At 61.6% G+C, this 17,081-nt stretch overlaps 5 protein-coding genes across 5 annotated transcripts; 2 read left to right on the forward strand and 3 right to left on the reverse strand.

Moving 5' to 3' along the window:
- Window positions 1–164: 164 nt before the first annotated feature.
- On the forward strand, window positions 165–1,382 carry VTC3 (Vacuolar transporter chaperone 3). The gene is made up of 6 exons (XM_062767141.1): window positions 165–231; window positions 319–407; window positions 455–541; window positions 597–667; window positions 732–900; window positions 952–1,382. Exons 1-6 carry the CDS (start codon window positions 223–225, stop codon window positions 1,199–1,201), a joined length of 675 nt encoding a protein of 224 aa, XP_062623125.1. The 5' UTR covers window positions 165–222; the 3' UTR covers window positions 1,202–1,382.
- A 127-nt stretch (window positions 1,383–1,509) lies between these two features.
- Window positions 1,510–3,756, reverse strand: CBK1_1 (Serine/threonine-protein kinase CBK1). Its single transcript, XM_062767142.1, has 8 exons — window positions 3,257–3,756; window positions 3,079–3,174; window positions 2,861–3,026; window positions 2,655–2,794; window positions 2,230–2,617; window positions 2,095–2,182; window positions 1,689–2,049; window positions 1,510–1,650 (listed from the first exon to the last, which is right to left on the reverse strand). Exons 1-8 carry the CDS (start codon window positions 3,700–3,702, stop codon window positions 1,626–1,628), a joined length of 1,710 nt encoding a protein of 569 aa, XP_062623126.1. The 5' UTR covers window positions 3,703–3,756; the 3' UTR covers window positions 1,510–1,625.
- Window positions 3,757–4,526: 770 nt separating this feature from the next.
- SPBC1683.05_1 (putative permease) lies at window positions 4,527–6,822 on the reverse strand. The gene is made up of 6 exons (XM_062767143.1): window positions 6,552–6,822; window positions 6,439–6,495; window positions 6,255–6,386; window positions 6,093–6,184; window positions 5,735–6,010; window positions 4,527–5,679 (listed from the first exon to the last, which is right to left on the reverse strand). The coding sequence occupies exons 1-6, from the start codon at window positions 6,688–6,690 to the stop codon at window positions 4,690–4,692; spliced, it is 1,686 nt and encodes a 561-aa protein (XP_062623127.1). The 5' UTR covers window positions 6,691–6,822; the 3' UTR covers window positions 4,527–4,689.
- A 328-nt stretch (window positions 6,823–7,150) lies between these two features.
- On the reverse strand, window positions 7,151–8,302 carry LOC62_01G000688 (uncharacterized protein). Its single transcript, XM_062767144.1, has 5 exons — window positions 7,986–8,302; window positions 7,795–7,943; window positions 7,653–7,748; window positions 7,497–7,584; window positions 7,151–7,360 (listed from the first exon to the last, which is right to left on the reverse strand). Exons 1-5 carry the CDS (start codon window positions 8,115–8,117, stop codon window positions 7,322–7,324), a joined length of 504 nt encoding a protein of 167 aa, XP_062623128.1. The 5' UTR covers window positions 8,118–8,302; the 3' UTR covers window positions 7,151–7,321.
- Window positions 8,303–8,633: 331 nt separating this feature from the next.
- Window positions 8,634–15,732, forward strand: YBT1_4 (ATP-dependent bile acid permease; the record flags this gene model as incomplete). Its single annotated transcript, XM_062767145.1, has 11 exons — window positions 8,634–9,029; window positions 9,069–9,223; window positions 9,266–9,498; window positions 9,543–9,662; window positions 10,678–11,071; window positions 11,120–11,402; window positions 11,528–11,778; window positions 11,813–14,681; window positions 14,727–14,813; window positions 14,853–15,470; window positions 15,563–15,732. The coding sequence occupies exons 1-11, from the start codon at window positions 8,645–8,647 to the stop codon at window positions 15,730–15,732; spliced, it is 5,565 nt and encodes a 1,854-aa protein (XP_062623129.1). The 5' UTR covers window positions 8,634–8,644.
- Between the last annotated feature and the right edge of the window lie 1,349 nt (window positions 15,733–17,081).

The following is a 17,081-nucleotide window of genomic DNA, read 5'->3' on the forward strand; positions in this document are numbered from 1 at the left end:
CCTTGTCCGCATTAGGCGCTGCCTAATGAAATCCTAATACCTCGCCACATTCCTTACACATTGCCCAATTACACCCCGCCCCGCCCGCCGCCACTGGACGATCAAGGACGCACGTGCCATCCTGCAGTTGCAGTTCCTCCACAATCACAGGTACCCACCACCACGGCTAGCTGGTGTGCAACTTTGCATCACAACTTGACCATCTCTGTATACTACGCCGCCATGTCCGAGGTGAGTGGGCCGTGCGCGAGGCTGCCTGCACAATAGCGACAGTGCACGCCGTGACAACACGACTGCCAGCCCACGACTAACAACCAGACCACCCCCCTCAACCCCAACAACAACGGCGAGTCGTCGACCGGCGTCCAGCGCGTCCTCAACGACGTGTCCGAGCTCTTCTGGCAGCCGTGAGTAGAGCATCGACGTCGCAAGCGGCAGCCCTAACAACCCCCAGCTTCTCCCAGACGGCGCTCAAGCTCCTCCCGAACCGCGGCGAGGGCCTCCGCGCCAAGAGCAAGCGCGGCGACAACCTGCCTGATGCGTGCGTTGAGCTGGGATTGTTATGATGGCACAGCAGCTGACAGCGACACCTACAGCGGCGAGGAGCGCCCCCTGCTCACCGACTACCATGCCATCAACGACCCCTCGATCCGCGTCCGGGTTCCGAGTGAGTCTGCGTCGTGGGCGATAGTCCACCGCCCGTCGCCAAGCCGCCCCTAACCCCCCCGCAGAGAAGAAGCCCACGCCCGTCAAGGTCGAGGCCAAGGTCTGGTTCGCCAACGAGCGCACGTACATCTCGTACCTCTCGATGGGCCTGCTCCTGTCGACCATTGCGACCGGTCTGCTCTTTGGCGCGCAGGACTCGCTCGCCCGCCGCTTCGCCTACACCTACGCTCTGATGTGAGCTGGCGTCGGCCCTCGTTCTCTCAGCTCCCAAACTAACATCCCCAGCGCCGCCGGCGTCCTTATCTACGGCTACGTGACGTACCAGAAGCGCCTGACGCTCATTGCCGGCCGCTACGCCGGCTCGTTTGACCAGCTCTGGGGCCCTCTCTTCATCTGCGCCGCCCTCTTCATCGCCATCCTGGCCAACTTTATCCTCAAGCTCGAGGAGGCCAAGAAGGCCCACAACGGCACCAACCCCCTCTCGTTTGCCAACGCCTGGGCTGTCGCCGGCCAGAAGAGCACCTGGCTCAACTAGGCGCCGACAGAGGCGCCATAGCCCCGTAACAACACCGACGGGGACGATGGAGGCCGGCCGAGTGGCCTTCACCAAGGCGTGGTAACACGCCACAACACAACAGGCTAGATAGGAGATAGGACCGGCGTGAGTATGTCGGTATTCTTGGTCGTGCTTTAGGGAAATGCATGACGTGATTTGGCGAGGAGCGAGCCAGCTGAGAGCGGTGGCTTGGGACCTCAGTGTCGGGGGTGTCTCGACAACTTCAACGCGGGTCACGACCACCTACACAGTTGCAACCCACCACACCACCAACCCCTCACCCACACTTTGATTGCGACTCATCATGCATACAAGGGGGGGATATAACGTCATATCAATCATCAGCGGAGCGTGGATATCGTGGTCAGGCCAGACAGAGAGTAAAAGTCCCGGAAGCCGAAGCTCAGAGCATTTCGTAGCGACGGAAGCTGGGCAGGTTAGCAAGACTCAACGCCACGCAACCTACGTGTAGCCGAGGAATGCCAGGTCCTTGGTTGCGCTGGGGCCGACGTCGGCGCCGGACGGGGCCTCGCTGGCCTGATCCAACTCGTCGGTAGGGAAGTAGGACGTGTCGGTCATGGAGCGGAGGTGTGGCACGAACGGCGCGTCAATGTTGCGGATCGTGGTCCAGTCAACGCCGTAGAAGAAGGGGTGAGCCTTGAGCTGCTCAACAGTTAAGCGGCGCTCGGCCTCGCACAGCATGCGGCGAACGAGGTCCTCGGCCTCGCGGCTGAGGTGGACGTCGTCGGGGAAGTAGAGGTGGTTGCGCCAGTCGATGATCTTGCGGTAAACGTCGTGCGCGTTCTCCGAGCAGAACGGAGGGTAGCCTGGGGAGTTAGGCTGGTGCACTCCGCGGGGATCAGCCTACTCACCAACGAGACACTCGAACATGATAGCGCCAAGCGACCACCAGTCACACTCCTTGCCGTAGCCCTGTTGCAAGAAGATTTCTGGCGAGATCTGCGATTGTCAGCTGGGCTTATCCACTACTACGGCAGCTAGCTCACGTAGTCTGGGGTGCCGACGGTCGAGTAGGCGAGCTTTCGACGGTTGGCCTTCCACGTCGCAATGTCCTGCTTGCTAGTCATGGTCAGGTTGATCGAGTTGACCATGACCGAGTTGCGTGCGGCGCCGCCAGTCGACGAGTGCCTGTGGTTGGACACGTCGCCACCGCCCAGCAGCTTCTGGTAGTAGGCCGAGTCGTGCTGCTTGTGGAAGCCGGTCGACAGACCAAAGTCGGAGAGCTTGATGTGGCCCATCGAGTCGATGAGAATGTTGTCAGGCTTGATATCACGGTGAATGAAGCCGAGGTTGTGGACGGCCTCGATGGCGAGGATACACTCGGCCATGTAGAACTTTGTCACGTCCTCGGAGAACGTGTCGTACTTGATCAGCCTGGCGGGTAAGCAACAAACGGCCTTGACGAACCCACATGGTCATGAGGTCTCCACCGGGCAGGAACTCCATAACGAGGTAGAGGTACGCCGTGTCCTGGAACGAGTAGAAGAGCTGGACAACCCAAGGCGAGTTGGACTCGGCGAGGACGTCACGTTCAGCACGGACGTGTGCCAGCTGCAAGGTCGATCAGCCTTACTGTTGCTACTGGCCCAGGCCTGGACATTGTCGCTGATCACGCACCTGATCCTTTTTGAACATTTCATTCTTCCGCAGCGACTTCATGGCGTAGATCTTGCCCGTGTCGACCTTCTGGACGAGGCGCACCTCACCGAACGCGCCCTTGCCAATGACCTTGACGGTGCGGAAGTCCTCGAGGCCAATGCGGGTGCGACGGAGGCGGAGAAAGCTAGAGCCAGGGTTAGGACGAGCGAGCGCGCGCACGCCACGCCACCACTTACTTGGACTCTCGGCGACCGAGCGCCAGCAGCTGGCGGGCCTTGATCGAGTCGTGCGACATCGTGTCGGCGTGTAACTGTTTCTCGAGGGCCGTCCGCCTGCAGAGCGTAACGCGTTAGCTTGGCGGCTCGCCCACATACACCACACAGCCCAGCGCACACACAGCCCACACACACTCACCGCTCCTTGCGACCGACGACACCCTCCACCGCGTCCTTGTAGTAGAGCTCGAGCTTCATCTTGGCTGCCGTCGCCTTGCCCGTCGTCATTTCCGAGAACTGGCTGGGCCGGCGCTCAAAGTAGACATAGTCGGGGCCCTTGTCCGGCGTGCCCGCAGCCGCGCCGTTGCCAGCGCCATGACCGCCAGAGCTGGTGCTGTTGCCTGTGGCGTTTGGGCTGATCGGTCCGCCCTGCTGCTGCTGCTGCTGGCCGTACGCCTGCTGCTGTTGCTGCTGCTGGTAGTTGTTGAGCTGGCCCGGCTGGCCAATGTTGGACTGGGCGACCGAGGGTATGGGGGGCATGGGCGAGGTGCGCCCGACCTGGGCGCCAGCGAGCGCCTGCGCCTGGTGGTCGTTGATGGGCTGTTGCCCCTGTGGGCGGTATGAGGGGCCTGGCTGGTAGGCCATTGTGGGTTGTTCTTCTTGCTGTTCTTAGAGAAGTGGGGAAGAACGAAGTGTCGTGACGAGGACGAGGGAGTGTAGGCTGTGGGTCAGAGCAGAGCAGAGCGAGCCAGAGCCAGAGTGTGCCGCAGTCAGCGTGGAGGGCGACGAGCCAGCCAGGGTGAACGGGCGCGGAGAACACGCCCACGGGATCAAAATCGGGCAGCACAAAGAGTGGTCGCGGCGCGTGCGGCGCGTGGTCCAGACGCGTCGCTGCAGACTGCTGGCCTGCTGGCTGTCCTCCCCGCTCTCCACATGCGTTAGGGTTGACGAGGCATCGGCTCGACAGGACACGGGACGATGACTGGCGCCCTGGAGACACATTGCACAGTCCATACCATGCACCATGTCGCGTCAATCACCTTGGAGCTTGGCTATGCATGCGCGTACTACCGCGTCTATCCGGCGCGCAGCCGCCTGCATCGGACACGGTGCGTGCGGAGCGTCGTGCGACGACGACGCCTGCATCGCCGACAGACCCACTTGCATGTCGTTCGTCGCTGCACCAGCCAGCTAGCCAGCCAACAGTGGCGACCTGCAAACGTGCTCTGGTGCTCTCGGGAGGAGCATGGCGCCGCGCCCACCGTACCCGGCCCTCCCTCTCGCGCCACGCACACTCGCACCACCCGGTTTGTGCCATTGACGGCCGCACTGTGATGACCCAAGCCACCACCACCGCCGCCGCCAGCGCGACCCATGGCCCGCTGCGACCCTCTCTATTGTGTCCGGCACTCGGCTACTCTTGGCGTGTGGCAGCGGGACGCGGCGAAGACAAACAAACACACACAAGACACACATAACATTCATACACAAGATACATATACAGATACGCGTACGGATACACGCTATCCACACGACGTGTGGCAAGCGCACAGGCCGCCACAATTCAACTACGACACAGTGTTCTTTATCATTACATTCCAAATGTTCCTATGAGCCCCGCGCCCGTATAGTCTATGCCTTCTCGGCAGCGAGACCGGCGTCAACCTCGATCGAGTGCTGCTCCGACGAGTCACCGCGGGCGCGCTTCTCCTCCTCTCCGAGAGGGAGGACGTCGTGGACAGCAACGTCGATGAGGGCCTCCTTTGCAGGCCAGATCTTGTGCAGCACATAGTAGACGAACAGCGCAATGGCGTCGCCGGCAATGTTGCTGACCATGTAGATGTACTTGATGTTGCCAATGTTGACCTTGTTGTTGATCGCCGCGACCATACCGGGGAGGTTGGGGGCAATGGCAACGGCAAGAGCAATGTACGTGCGCCAGTTCCAGCCTCCAAAGTAGCGGTAAATACCATCGGGACGGTAGAGCTCGTAAATGTCGTACTTGCGTCCCTTGATGACGAAGAAGTCAAAGGCCATGAGCGCGGCGATCGGCGCGAGGACGATCGAGTACGAGGCCATGAAGGTGAGGAAGTTAGACGCCGAGTCGAGCACCTTCCAGGGCACAAAGCCCCAGACGCCGACGGTGACAGCGATGAACTGGCCACGGCGAATGTTGATGTACTTGGGCGCGAGCGAGCAGAGGTCGTTGGCGGCCGAGATCGAGTTGGCAGTGATGTTGGTGGTGATGTTGGACAGGGCCCAAGCGAGCGCGCCAAGGAACATGGCGGCACGGCCACCGGGCGAGGTGTTCCACTTGGCGATGATGAGGTAGGGCTGGTAGAGCACCTCGCCGTAGACGGCATAGCAGCACGTGGCCGAGATGGCCGAGAAGACGGACACGAGCGTGGCGAAGAAGGGGAAGGCCCAGACCTGGGTCCAGTTCGAGTTGGGGCTCTTGCAGTATCGCGAAAAGTCACCAATGTTAACCGAGAGCGTGGCCCAAGTGCCCTGCACCGCCGTCACCGAGGTCATGAAGGCGACGAAACGGGGGACGCCAGGGGCAACACGGTTACCGGGAGCCGAGAGGGCCGCACTGGCGTTGGGGCCAGCCTTCTTGACCGCCTGGTCCGTGTGTCAGTGGTGGTTTTTTTTTGTTTGCGGACCGGCCCGCACTCACCCAGATGAGGGTTCCGACCGCGACAATGGGCACGACGATGGCCTTGACGTTGAAGACCCACTTGAGCTTGCTGGGGTGGATGAAGATGAAGGGGAACTGGAGGATCCAGAAGAGGAGGAAGGACACAAAGTCGCGCGTCGTGGCGCCCTGGCTCGCGGGCACGCTGTTGTGCAGGCGCGCGTACTGGGGCCAGATGGCCTCGATCATGAGGCTGACGAGCTGGCCGCCCGACCACGAGTTGATCGACAGCCAGAAGAGGGCGACGACGCAACGCGACTGGTGGACCGGTCAGCGGCGCCCGGGAGCCGGGGCAGAGGGGTGGAAATTTCTCCGCCACCTCGCCGCAGCAGGTACTCACAAAGACGACAAACTTGCTGCCCCAGTATCCGAACGTCGCGCGGGACGTGACGGCGAACGGCGTGTGGATCGTGGCACCGACGATACCGTTGGCTAGTGATGTCAGCTTGCTTCTAGCTGCCGCTCGCACGCGGCACCATCACCGCGCCGTCGCCACACTCACCCGTAATCGCGAGCGCGACGAGGATCGCACCGACAAACACGGCAAGACATGACTCCCACCACGTGAGGCCGAGCTCGACAAACGACGCGACGGTCGCCCACTGGCCGGCGTACCAGAGCTCCGAGAGCCAGACTGGGACGCGTTAGATAACAATAACAACGGTCACACGACAAGGGCCGCTCACAGAGGAAGAAGGTCCACGCCGTCCAGGTGCGGTGCTCGGCCGGCGACGGGTCCATGTCTGGGGGAGGTCAGCTATCTATCTCTCGCTCGCTCGCTGAGAGCGCGCCACCTTACCCTTGTTCGACCAGACGTTCTCGGGCGCAATGCACGACTCCTCCTTGGGGAGCGCGAAGCGTCCCGGGCGCGAGCCCTGGCGGACGTTGGCCATCGACTGGGGGAAGGCGCTCTTGCTGTCTTCGCCGGTGGTGGCCATTGTGAGATGGTGGGTGGGTGGAGTAAGAGTCGCGACGACGGTGCTGTGATCGACAACAATCAGTGCTGCGCTAGGCGGTGGTGGCAGGCCGCGGGCAGGTTTTGATAGTCTGGATCCCAGTGACGCGCCGTTTACATTTTTTCGCTAGAGTGAACAAGCCTTACCCTGGCCGGTTCGCTTGGCTTTGCCTTATCGGCTACCTCTGCTCTGGTGGGCGACAGTGGGCGAATCACATTTGGCAAATGTGCCATAAGACCACTTTAGGCGCCGAGGGGGCTCCACGACTATTAGAACCCGTGGCATAAGCCGGCCTTGGTCGGCAATGCTGGGTGACAGCATACGGCCCTGCTCCGAATGGTGGGCCGAGTGGCGGTCAGTGCGAGCGACGACCCACGCGGAGAGAGCACTGGCACAGGCGCTGAGAGCACGAGAGTAGCAGCACCAATGAGAGCGGCGTGAATGCACCTTTACACTTGCATTCACGGATACGGAACATGACTTTGCACTGACTTTGACTTCTGACTTATGCTTTCACTCGCCTCGGCTACACACAACAGTTTTACTTTGAAAGCCGGACGGATCCTTGGCGGTGGCGCACAGTGATGGGCGCCACTTCCCACGTGCTGGCTGCTCAGGTGCGGTACTTGTGCCCCGCGTCGTCCTTGGGGAGCTGTGGTGTGTAATGCGTGTGCGATAAGCGTGGGAAGTGATGGTCACGGTGGATAGATAGGCAGAGGTAAGAGCGTCAGCGATAACGTAGAGATAGCGGGCCCGCCTCGCCCTATCACCCCGGCTCTGACGCATACCTTGCGCACGTCCTGGTTCATGGTCGGGTACCCGTCCTCCATGTGGCCGTCGCGGGTCTGGTAGCGGTACTTGAAAGCCGCGACGGAGCTAATGGTTGTGTAAGTACTTAACCTGACATTCCTTCCCCCGCGCCCCACCCCCACAACCCCACTTACGAGCCCGTGTCGTGCTTGCTGGGGTCGTCCCAGACCTTGACCATGCCCTTGGAGTGGAGCATGGTCGCGGGCTCGGGGTTGGTCGCCTTGGCCATGCTGCGTGTGTGTGAGTCCCTTGCCTTACGCGCTCGATTGTACCCACCCGTAGTATCCGGCGAGGGCGAACGCGCCGACAATGCAGAAGGCGAGGGGGTAGAGCGCGGGGTCGCGGCGCGCCATGCGGTTGACCTGCGACGACGCCTGGGTGATGTTGCCCGCCGTCGAGAGCTTGTACGGCGACTTCTGGAGGGGCTGTCAGCAGGCCGCGTGGCTAGTGGCGACTCGGCTACATACGTCCGTGGGGAGGTGGTGGGGCTGGTTGGAGGTGGACATTGTGTGTGATGTGCTGGGTGTGCTTGGGGCTGTAAGGAAGGCAGAGAGTGCAACAATGAGTGCTGAGAGACGTGGACGGGGATCTGCTGGCATGCACACCAACACCCTTCTCTATATAGCACCCACCCACCACCAACGTGTGTGTGGGCATGCTTGACAACCCGCAGTAGGCTAGTAGCTTGTAGTGATGCGCGCGCGCGGCGGCGGCGCGCCCACCACACGCCGCCCAGTTCACACCGATTTGAGTGGTGTGGCGAGTCGACCAGCTGACCAAGGTGGTGCGGGGGTCACTTGACGTCACGCTGCGCGCACGCCCACCATGCCATGTGGCCCAGACACGGTGCCCCCGCACTAAACTAAACCTTGGCTGTCGCGGGACTGGCAACGCGCATGACCAACACGACTAGGAACTTGCTAATAGACGTTTCTCTCTCGAATGCATAAGATCCGAATAGACAAGGTCAGCACGCCTTGTCTTGTGGCAGCAGGATGCCGGGGCTCCAGCCGCGTTATCACAGCACACGTCATTTCGCCACCCAGTTGCGCCAACATGAGTGTACACTAATCTAATCTTTTGCTGTCGTCTGCAACTTGACTCTACACCCACCACCACCACCACCATGTCGTCGACAGACGGGCTCACGCCGGCGCAGGCGCGGCTCGCGGCGCTGAACCGTCTCAAGGCGAAGAACAAGCTCGCGGGCGCCAGTGCGCCGGCAGCAGCGAGCGGGAGCGGCGCGCACCCCTACGTCCACAAGCCGGCGACAGTTCCTTCCTCGGCGCGAGACATGGTGCAGGAGCAGCAGCAGAAGGAGCCGGCGGCTCCCCTGCCCAGAGACTCCCGCCTGGGCAAGTACTTTGAGTACGACCTCAGCAAGCTGCACAACTCGCGCGGTGGTTTCCTTACCGTCGACGACCTCGAAGGGGACAGGATCAAGAGTGTCGTTGAGCTCGCGCGGGAAAAGCAGCGCGAGAAGCAGCTCATACGCGAGGGCGAGGAGCCAGGTGGGTGATGCTCTGCAAGCCTGTGTACTGACCCACCAGCCATCTTTCCAGACTCGTCGCCGCGCTGCAGCGAGTGCAACTCGCTCGAGATCGACCACCAGTTCCTCAAGGTGTTTGACGTCAAGGTGTGCAACAAGTGCAAGAAGGAGAAGCCGGAAAAGTACTCGCTGTTGACAAAGACGGAGTGCAAGGAGGTGAGCTAGCGGGTATTGTCCAGACCAGAGCTGACGTTGCAGGACTACCTCCTCACCGACCCAGAGCTGAGAGATACGGACCTCCTCCCACACCTGCTCAAGCCGAACCCACACGCTGCATCGTACTCGAACATGATGCTCTTCCTCCGCTTCCAGGTCGAGGAGGTGGCGTGGAAGAAGTGGGGAGGGGAGGAGGGGCTCGACGCCGAGTGGGCGCGTCGGGAGGACATGAAGAAGCGCAAGCGCGAAGAGAAGTTTGAGTCTGGCCTGCGCGAGTGAGTAGTCCCGATGTGGGTGGAAACCACACTGACACACGCAGCCTCCGCAAACGCACACGAAACAACCTGTTCCAGCGCCAGCAGGAGGCCCAGCACGTTCACGAGTTTGTCGACGCCGACGAGGTGCTCGACGAAAACGGCGACATCAAGCAGGTGCAGGTGTGCGCGTGCGGAGCCGAGCAGGAGGTGGAAGTGTTCTAAGGCGGCAACGGCGTCGCGGCGCCGGCTCCGCGGCCGGCGTCGCCTCACTCCGCCTCTGCATTCCGCATTCGCCGTACCCCGCCGCACACGACTCAGGACCGCAAGGCCACCGCATGGTGCCGGCGGCCATCTGCGCCGGCTCCGCAGCTTGCAGGATGATGTGCACGCACATATAACCCTGTTGGCCGACGCCTCTCAGGGTAGGGCCCATGTCGGTCAAGTACCGGCGGCCAGGCGCCAAGGTGTTTCAAGCAAGCACGAGCATGAGCAACAGCAGCACGACGGACCACTTGACGTGCACCGCTTAGTCACCACAGGTAACTGTTGTACTATATGGCATACCTTGTCGTTGTTAGTGACCGTGGCAGCGAGCGAGTCGCGAGTCGTTGTTTTTGGCGGATAGTGACCGAGGCACTATCGAGCACGCGTTTTTGTTGTCCAGTCAGCATGTCTCATTGCAGCGACTGACGCCATGCGGACCACTTTGTGTACCTTTTTGTATTTCTTCGGCTTCCTCCGCCTAGTGCCGAACCGAGCACAGATAGACGATTTTGCCCATTCCTGCTAGCTACGTTTGCTGGCAGCCCTTTGGAACCGCAGCAACACTTGACTCGCCTTTGCTTCTTGCTTCTGACCATCTAACGACGACGCCAAAGAGCCCCTCAGCGGCAGCACACTAGCAGCCAGCCGACACTTGCTGCATCTTGCCTCTGACCGGGAGCTCGAGATCTCACCCAAAACCAACGAGGACCCTTACGGCACCCACATCATCGTTCACCTGTCAACAAATCTAATGGTGAGTGCGATGCGAACATGATGCTCGCCTCGTCCACCTCAACTCACTCACAGCAGACCACCGCCGCGTCCCCCAGCGGCGACGGGTGGGCGTGCGAGGCCATATGGGACGGCGTCGACTTTACGCCGTGCTTCCGCGAGCGGTACGCAACCTCCTTAGGCGCGATCGCTGACTCATAGCTACCTCGTCAACGCAGGCGTCGCGCTCGCTGCCTTCGGCGCCGTGCTCGTCCTGGCCTCTGCGGCGCGGCGCAAGCTCCAGCCAGCCGAACAGAAGACGACGGCGGCCGGCCTCGTCCCGCCCCACGGCGACAACCTCGCGCGCCTCGAGGCCAACGTGCTCGTCGAGTCGCTCGCGTCCGACACCCTCCCAGCCGACAAGGACGCTGCACCCCTCCCGCTGCGCGAGGCCGAGAAGACGATCGACGGCTTCCGGACCACTACCCCGCAGGCGGCGAGGCGGTGGGACGTGGCGTACCGATACATCGCGGTGCTTGGCGCCGCGGCTTGGCTCGCCGCCTCGGTTGCAGTCTTCGTCCTCGGCGCCGGTGATTGGCGCCCGCTCGTCTTCCCTGTATGTCGTTGCTGGTGTTGGTGAGATGGCACAGCTGACACGACACAGGCCTTTACTTTCGCCATCGCCTTCCTCCCCTCCGCGCCCGTGGTCCCCCTCGTCACCCTCCACATCGTCCCCGCCGCGCTCCTGTTCCGCTCGCTCGCGATTGCGCCGTACACCGAGTGGACGCCCCTCGCCCCCGCCATCGTCGAAATCGTCTACTGGTCCGCCCTCGTCAGCGTCCCGTACAATGATCGCCTGGACCGCCTGCTCGCCGGCGCGGTGAGCCACGGCGGTGGCAGCTCGGGTGCGGCGCCTACCGTCCCCAAGCATCTCGAGGAGCCGACGTGTAAGTCTGCGCCACGGCACGGCGGTGCGAGATGGGGCAAGTGAAGTGGCATGCGCTGCGCGTCCCCCTGCCTCCCTCCTTCCTCCTCCCCACCTCCTTCGTCCCCACTAGACTGACTTGCCCAGCCGCATTCTCCCGCGCCACATACACGTTCATCCTCCCCTTCCTTTGGAAGCACTACTGGAAGCCCGTGGTGCTGGACGACATCCCTGCTATCCGTGAGGATGACGGCGCGGCCGCAAGCCTCGGCGCCTTCCGGGCCTTCCAGGCGCGCCGCGACACGGTCTACGCCGAGAAGCACGACGGTCAGAAGCGGACGAGGAACCTCGGCATCGAGCTTATCCTGTTCTTCTCTCCCGAGCTGGCAAAGCAAGCCGTGAGTAACGCCAAATTGCCGTATCTGACGCCAGATCTACTCTGTCATCTTCTGCTTCATGTTCTACCTCCCTCCCGTGGGCCTCCGCCTCCTCCTCAAGTTTATCGAGGAGCGCAGAACCTCGCCCCAGCCCAACCACGTCGCGTGGCTGTACATCCTCATGATGGCCAGCGGGCAGGGCCTCGGAGTAACGGCCATGGGCCAGTGTCTCATGCTCGGTCGCCGTGTGTGTGTGCGCATGCGCGCCATCATCATCGCCGAGGTGTTTGCCAAGGCCCTGCGTCGTCAGGACACGGCCGGATCAGTCAAGAAGACCAAGAAGGCCACCGCGGGCAAGGACGGCAAGACGGAGCAGGGTGCCGCCGTCGAGGAGGAGGCCTCTGGCTCAACAGACGGTCAGATCGCCAACCTCGTCGCCGTCGACGCGTTCTCCATCTCCGAAGTCTGCGCCTACATCTTCTACCTCGTCTCCGGGCCCGTGTCCCTGGTCATCAACATCGTCATGCTCTACCAGACGCTCGGTGTCGCCTCGCTCGCTGGTGTGGCCATGCTCCTGGTGTTGATGCCCTTCCAGGCCTTGATGGGCAAGCTGTTCACAATCTTCCAGAGACGTCTCCTCTCCGCCACTGATCGCCGCCTCGATGCAGTCACCGAGGTCATGTCCCACATCAAGCTCATCAAGTTCAACGCCTGGGAGAGCAAGTTCTTCGACCGCATGGCTGTTGCGCGCAAGCACGAGTTGTTCGTTCTCGGCCAGCGCTTTGCCCTCATCGTCCTGCAGAACACCTTTGTCTGGGGTACTCCTGTTCTCGTGGCGGGCAGCGCCTTTGCCGTTCACGTTCTCGTGCTCGGCAAGCAGCTGGATGCCCAGGCATTCGCAGCCCTTGTCCTCTTCAACATGCTTCGCGACCCAGTTGTGCTCATCCAGGACACTGTCACTCGCCTCCTCCAGTCCTACACCTCGTGCACTCGTATCCAGACGTTCCTCGACGAGCCTGACACTCTCAAGTACTCTCAGCTCTCCGTCCCCGGCCCCTCGGACCCGTCAATCGGCTTCACCGATGCCATCTTCGTGTACCCTGGTTCTGAGGAACAGGAGGTGGGAGCAGACGACGACGCGACTGTCAGCCAGCCCTTCCACCTCGGTGAGCTCGACCTCTCCTTCCCCGTTGGCCAGCTCAGTCTCGTCACTGGCCCCGTTGGCTCCGGCAAGACGACCTTGATCCTCTCACTCCTCGGCGAGACCACTCTCCTCAAGGGCAAGTTCTTCATGCCTGACGACAAGGCCAACCGTGAGCTCTGCGCTGTCGACCCGGCAACCGGCCTCAGTGACACAGTCGCGTACTGTGCCCAAACCCCCTGGCTGGTCGGCGCGTCCATCCGCGAGAACATTGTCTTTGGCACCGCCTACGACGAGGCTCGCTACAAGGCTGTCGTTCACGCCTGTGCCCTGGAGCGCGACTTTGAGATCTTCGACCTTGGCGACGCAACAGAAGTCGGTGAGAAGGGCACCACCTGCAGCGGCGGACAGAAGGCTCGTATCGCCCTCGCACGCGCCGTCTACTCGTCAGCCAAGACCGTCATCCTCGACGACGTCATCTCGGCAGTGGACGCCCAGACCGCTCGCCACATTTATGTCCATGTTCTCCAGGGCCCGCTGATGCAGGGCCGCACCTGCATCCTCGTCACGCACGCTGTCAGTCTCGTTGTTCCTGCCGCTGCCTTTGTGGTTCAGCTCGACGACGGCCACGTCACAGCCAGCGGTACGCCAGCCGAGCTGGTCGCTTCGGGAAGCCTCACCATCGCCGAGGAGCTTCACACGCCCCCTCCAGAGGAGGTCAAGGCTGTCATTGAAGCCTCGGCAGACGATGAGACCATTGTCGCGGAGCCGGGAGAGGACACCATCGAGGAGGAGCTGGACGGTCTTGAGCATGACGCCTTGATCGCGAAGAAGGCTGCTGATGCGGCCAAGGCCGCAACCATCGACAACTCGGGCAAGCAGCTAGTCCAGAGCGAGACGTCAACCCAAGGCGCTGTCAACTTTGGCAACTACGAGCTGTACTTCCGCGCCATGGGTAGCGCTTCATTCTGGATCGTCCTGCCCATCCTCTACGTCGGTACTCAGGCGCTTCAGGTCATCACCAACGCCTGGATCCGCGACTGGGCGACGGCGAGCGAGGCTGGCAAGCAAGCGGGCCTAATGGCCTACATCTCCGTGGGCCGCTCTGCGACATCCTACCTGCTTGTCTATGTCGCCCTCTCCGGTCTGTACCTCCTGGGTGTCGCATCGCGCACTGGCCTCACGTTTGTCGGATCCCTTCACGCCAGTGACAGGCTGTACAAGCGTCTCCTACGCCGCATCCTCGGCGCCAAGATGAGATTCTTCGATTCGACACCGTCGGGCCGCATCCTGAACCGTCTGAGCAAGGATATTGCGTCCATCGACCAGGAGGCTGCCGAAGTCCTGGCCATCTTTGTCAACTGCGTCCTCATCTGTGCTGCCGTCGTCGTCGTCATCGTCTACACGACGCCCGCATTCGTCTTCTCGCTCGCCGTCATCCTGGTCCTCTACTGGTTTGTCGGCACCCTGTACGTGACAACCAGCCGCGAAATCAAGCGTTACGACAGCACAACCAGGTCGCCCATCTTTGTGTCCTTCTCCGAGGCGCTCGTCGGCATGAGTACCATCCGCTCGTACGGCGACTCGGCCCGCTTCACCCGCAAGCTGATCTCGGAGATCGACGCCAACACGCGCTGCTTCTGGTACCTCTGGCAGTGTAACCGTGTCCTCAACAACCTCAGCAACTTTGTTGGCATGCTTGTCACCATCTCTGCCTCGGCCCTCGCCATTTACACTCCTGGTGTGGACGCCGGAGCTGTCGGCTTCTCCGTCATGTATGCGCGTAAGTTGAACTCGAGAATACTGAACGTCAATGCTAACGTATCAGTGTCATTCACCGAGACGGTTCTCTGGGTCGTCCGCCTCTATGCGGCCGCAGAGATGTCGATGAACAGTGTCGAGCGTGTGGCGGAGTGTGAGTGTGACCGACTGTGACCGAGCTGACGTCCTGCAGACCTCGACCTGGACGTCGAAGAGGAGCCAGACAAAAAGGGAGAGGAGCCCCCTGCTTACTGGCCGTCTCGCGACAGCTCTGTTGTCGTCGAAAAGCTCACCTGCAAGTACGCACCGCAGCTCGACCCTGTTCTTCGCGAGGTTTCCTTCACAATTGGGCCCAAGGAGAAGATTGGCATCTGCGGTCGTACCGGCTCGGGCAAGAGCACACTTGCCCTCTCATTCTTCCGCTTCCTTCACCAAGAGAGCGGTCGCATCATCATTGACGGGCTGGACATCAGCAAGCTGTCGCTCTCCACCCTCCGCTCGCGCCTCACCATCCTTCCCCAGGAAGCCCAGCTCTTCTCTGGTAGCATCCGGGACAACATGGATCCCTTTGGCCAGCACGAGGACTACGAGGTGTGGGAGGCGCTGCGCCAATGTGGCCTGGCAGGTAGAACGCCGGGGCCTTCCCAGGCTGCCAGCCGTGCCGCGAGCCGGGCTGCGAGTCGGGCCGTCAGCAGGGCGGCCTCGACTGTCGACCTCGAGGCGGCCAGCGACGTGGGATCAGATGCTGTCGAGGAGAGAGTAATGATCCGCAGCCTTGATGAGCAGGTTGCTGTCGGAGGCAAGAACTTCAGTGCGTGCGAAGGAGCGCCGGCATGCGGGACTATGAGAGCTAACCAAGCAAAACAGGTCAAGGTCAGCGACAGCTGCTGGCACTTGCCCGAGGATTGCTCAAGCTTCGCACGTCGTCATTCTTGATCATGGATGAGTCGACTGCCAACTTGGATCATGCGACCGACACGACGATTCAAAATGTGCTGCGAACTGGTCTTGCCGACACCCAGATGCTTGTGATTGCCCACCGTCTCATGACCGTGGGTGGACTTGACAAGTAGGTTCCTCGCTCGCGCGCAGCAAGTCACCTGGATACAGCCAGCTGACGTGGCAGAATTCTGGTGCTGGACCATGGCCGGGTAGTCGAGTTTGGTACGCCATGGGAACTGCTTCAAGATGAGACAGGCTCGTTCCGCGACCTGTGTCGTCAGAGTGGGGAGGAAGCGCAGCTGTTTGAGGTGAGTGTTTGTGACTGTGACTTGTTGCACAGGATGGGGGGCACCGGGGATTTGCCAAGGGGGCAAGACATTTGGTCGTCGTGGAGTGAGCTTCCAGGAGACCAAAAATGCGGGCGACTCCTGGACGTTGCCTCACCAGTGACGTGAACTGCAAGATAAACTCTGGTGGGGATCTCGGCTGACATGCATTAGCTGGCGAAGAGCGTGCACGAGCGCAAGCTGCGTGAGGAACGACCTTAGACATTTCTAGACGAATCGCAATATTGGTTGCGATGCCCAGCCTACAATATGCATCCATGTTTCATTGCGATGGCAACGGTGTGGCGAGGTGTTTTGGTGGCCTGCTCGCTCTCCATGTCAACCTGCACCGCTCATAGGATAGCTTGTGCGTGAGGCGGGCGTGGCGTGAGGCGTTACACTGGGCCCAGTCTGGACTCAGACTCTAGGACTGGCGTGCTCGCTCGCTCGTTGGTCTGCTCGCTCGGCCGCTCGCACCACTACCGATCGCATTGCTTCCCGCACGTTCTGGGGCCGCCACTGCAACGGCATTCATGGCGGCGGCGGTCGGTACGGTCGGTACCTTTGTCAATCGGCAGCAAAGGAAAGAAAGCAATGGGTTTTCGACGGCTTTTCGAGAGGGTGAGGCGGGTGAGATTGCCACCGAACCCCGCTTGGCATTGTATGGGAGGCAGGGAAGTTAGCAAGCGGTGCTTGCGTGCAAGGGCGAGAGGGAGGACCGAGGGCGCGCATGAGGTGGCACGGCAACCCCCTGTCCTGTCGATCGTGGTGTGTGTGTGCTCCGTGTGTGCATGAGGCCAGCATGAGCACTAGTGGGTGACGGTGCGTGCACAAGTGGCGTGTGGCGTCGGAGCGAGGCGGCGAGGCGGCGAGGCCGCCCACCACAAGCAGCAGCACGCAAGCACGCGTGGAGCCACTGACGGAACGAAGCGACCGGAACGAACGGAGCGAGGCGGCCAAGAGGTGGAGGCGTGGAGGCGAGGTTGAGGCGAGGAGCGCCAACGACCTCCGTGCTACCCAACCTCGCCTCGCCTCGCTCTCACTCTGTGACGCCAGGAGGAAATGTCGCATACTTGTGCCTGGACGAAATTGACTCTGGACCCTGCGGCAGGGTCGGACCACGGGCGACCATGCGACGAGCCCACTCGGCGAGG

The sequence above is a fragment of the Vanrija pseudolonga genome, chromosome 1, assembly GCF_020906515.1.
Source record: "Vanrija pseudolonga chromosome 1, complete sequence".
NCBI classification, from domain to species: domain Eukaryota; kingdom Fungi; phylum Basidiomycota; class Tremellomycetes; order Trichosporonales; family Trichosporonaceae; genus Vanrija; species Vanrija pseudolonga.